Source organism: Coffea eugenioides, chromosome 7, assembly GCF_003713205.1.
Source record: "Coffea eugenioides isolate CCC68of chromosome 7, Ceug_1.0, whole genome shotgun sequence".
In the NCBI taxonomy this organism is placed as follows: Eukaryota; Viridiplantae; Streptophyta; class Magnoliopsida; order Gentianales; family Rubiaceae; genus Coffea; species Coffea eugenioides.
This window is the reverse complement of record NC_040041.1, coordinates 21,164,796-21,167,135: the sequence shown is the minus strand read 5'-3', so window position 1 is coordinate 21,167,135 and position 2,340 is coordinate 21,164,796. Positions and strand designations below refer to the sequence as shown.

General features: G+C 38.6%; 1 protein-coding gene across 1 annotated transcript; it reads right to left on the bottom strand.

Moving 5' to 3' along the window:
- Positions 1-880: 880 nt before the first annotated feature.
- Positions 881-1,786, bottom strand: LOC113777124 (mitogen-activated protein kinase kinase kinase 17-like). The gene has a single exon (XM_027322168.1). The coding sequence runs from the start codon at positions 1,784-1,786 to the stop codon at positions 881-883; it is 906 nt and encodes a 301-aa protein (XP_027177969.1).
- Between the last annotated feature and the right edge of the window lie 554 nt (positions 1,787-2,340).

The following is a 2,340-nucleotide window of genomic DNA, read 5'->3' as shown; positions in this document are numbered from 1 at the left end:
ATTCAGTGGAAAGTCAACTGCAAATTACGTTTGGAAGCTGGAAAGAGATGAAGACCAAAGATCTAAGCTTTATTGGGTGCTTTAAAGCTGTCAGGGGTAATATGGGAATGTTTCTGACTGCTATCAGTACAACCAGCGCATTTTGCCCACAAATCATCACGGTTCGTGCTTTCCGTCTATTTGACGGTTCAACCCAAACTACAAGGGGTTTATGTATAGCTTTTTGAATCATAGGGGGGTTATGTGGTTTTTGTGAAAATCACAGGGGGCTAAAATGTAATTTGTCCAAATAAGTAATAGTTATTTCAGATTAAAACAAATTAAACTTCCTGCAACTGTGTATGAAAAACTTCACTTTTGACCTCCTCTGCATCTTCTCTTGAAAGTTGAAACAGAGCCCCTACAAGTATATTCTCAAACCTAGATGAACTAGTATAATGAACTATGAACATTCGACAAGACAAAAACTGTGATTTAAGGGCAAGACAAATGAAAAACCTTGAGCACTAAACAATAGTCGATATAATTAATTAACTAAACCTTTCAATATTTCATTCACCTGCTTGTTTATAGTGTGCAGGTTATGATGATTCAATTGATCAAATCAGATCAACAATATTTATACTTTATATTTAGTTTGTAACCAGTACTCCAATTGTTGCGTACTAGAACTTGTCACAATGAGCAATACAATTCTTTTACCTATACACAACTTTCAAGTACTCGACTATAGGTGGAATTTGTACGCTCCAACTTTGTTCCTCGTGCAATCAAGTGAAACAATGATCAGCATTGGATTATCTCCTGACTGATAGGAGACGTCTGCTCAGTCCTCTGCAGATAAACAGCTGCAATCTTCATCCATATCATCAATATCTTCTTATTCAAGCACTCCATTATCATAATCAAAATCATCATCATCACTCAATCCATTCACGAATGGATGGCGTAACAATGTTTTAGCCGACAGCCTACCCTTAACCATTCTTTTCAGACAACAGTTGAGAAAACTTTTGGCAGTTTGGCACAAATTTCTTGGTTTTTTAGGAACTGCAGCCCCTTTACCAATCTTGTTCATGACACTCTCCTCATCCATCCCTTCATCCCATGCAGGCTTTCCAGTTAACATCTCTAGCACAACACATCCAAGTGACCAGATATCACAAGGGGTTCCTTGCACACCATCCCTCATGGCTTCAGGCGACAGATACATAGGAGTGCCATTAAAGTAATGCTCTAGTTTCCTCTTCTTACTCTTCTGAACTCTTCTAGCAAGCCCAAAATCACAAATTTTCGCAATAAATCCTGTATTTGTTTTTCTTGATTTGGGCACAAGCAAGATATTTTCAGGTTTCAAATCACGATGTCCAATACCAACTTCATGAATGTAACTTAATCCTTTAAGAATAGATTTAGCAAAACATCTTACCTCACGTAACGGCAATCCCCTGTAGCCCGATTTCTTGATCCTATATGCAAGTGTCTCACCAGAACCATACTCCAACAGCAAGTTGTAAAACATTCTGCCATCGCTGTCGATTGTTGTTTCATCGCCGATGCACTGAATGATATCTGGACAGCCACTGAGATAACTTAATACTTCTCTCTCCTTCTGAAGCGAACTTGAAACCGAAACCTCTGCTGATTTCACAGCCATGACCAACGGAAAGCAGCTATAATGGATTGATGGATTCTTTGAAATTGCTAGATAAACAGAGCCAAAACTTCCTTTCCCTAGCATTGGACCTCGCCTCCATGCAACCCCATCCCCATATGTATTCTCCATGACTCTTTGATGAACAGTTTCTTGAACTTGTTTGTCGGGTTCTTGATATCCCCGAATCCTTAGCTTCACTTTCATGACTCTTTCGGTCACTTTTTAAGCTGCGATTGCTTGCTGAAACCCAGCTTTTTTTTCTTCGACGCAAGAAAGTAGAAAGAAACAGAAAAGATGGTATTTAGCTGTGTGGATCTTAGGTCAAGAACTAGAAGATGGCTTATGTTGGGAAAGGGAGTACCAATACAGGCACACAATATCAGAGTTAACTCAGGACAAATTTTTCTTTCCCCAAATACCAGTTAAAATAGGAATAAACCAGATCACCAAGTAATAATACCAACAGTGATAATAAAATGTAGGAAAAATAAAAGGCACAGGACACCAAGATTTTTTCGTGGAAAACCCAAATTGGGAAAAACCACAGGACCTAGTCCAGTCAAAAAATCTCCACTATCACAATAATAGGAATACACAGGTCTATCCGAAATATTCGAGTGACAATAATAGCACCGATATCAATCAAGCAAATCTGCTATAAAATCACCCCCCAAAACTACAAC

Coding starts and splice junctions, on each gene's coding strand:
- LOC113777124 (XM_027322168.1), bottom strand. CDS start 1,786: ATGGAGAATACATATGGGGATGGGGTTGCATGGAGGCGAGGTCCAATG.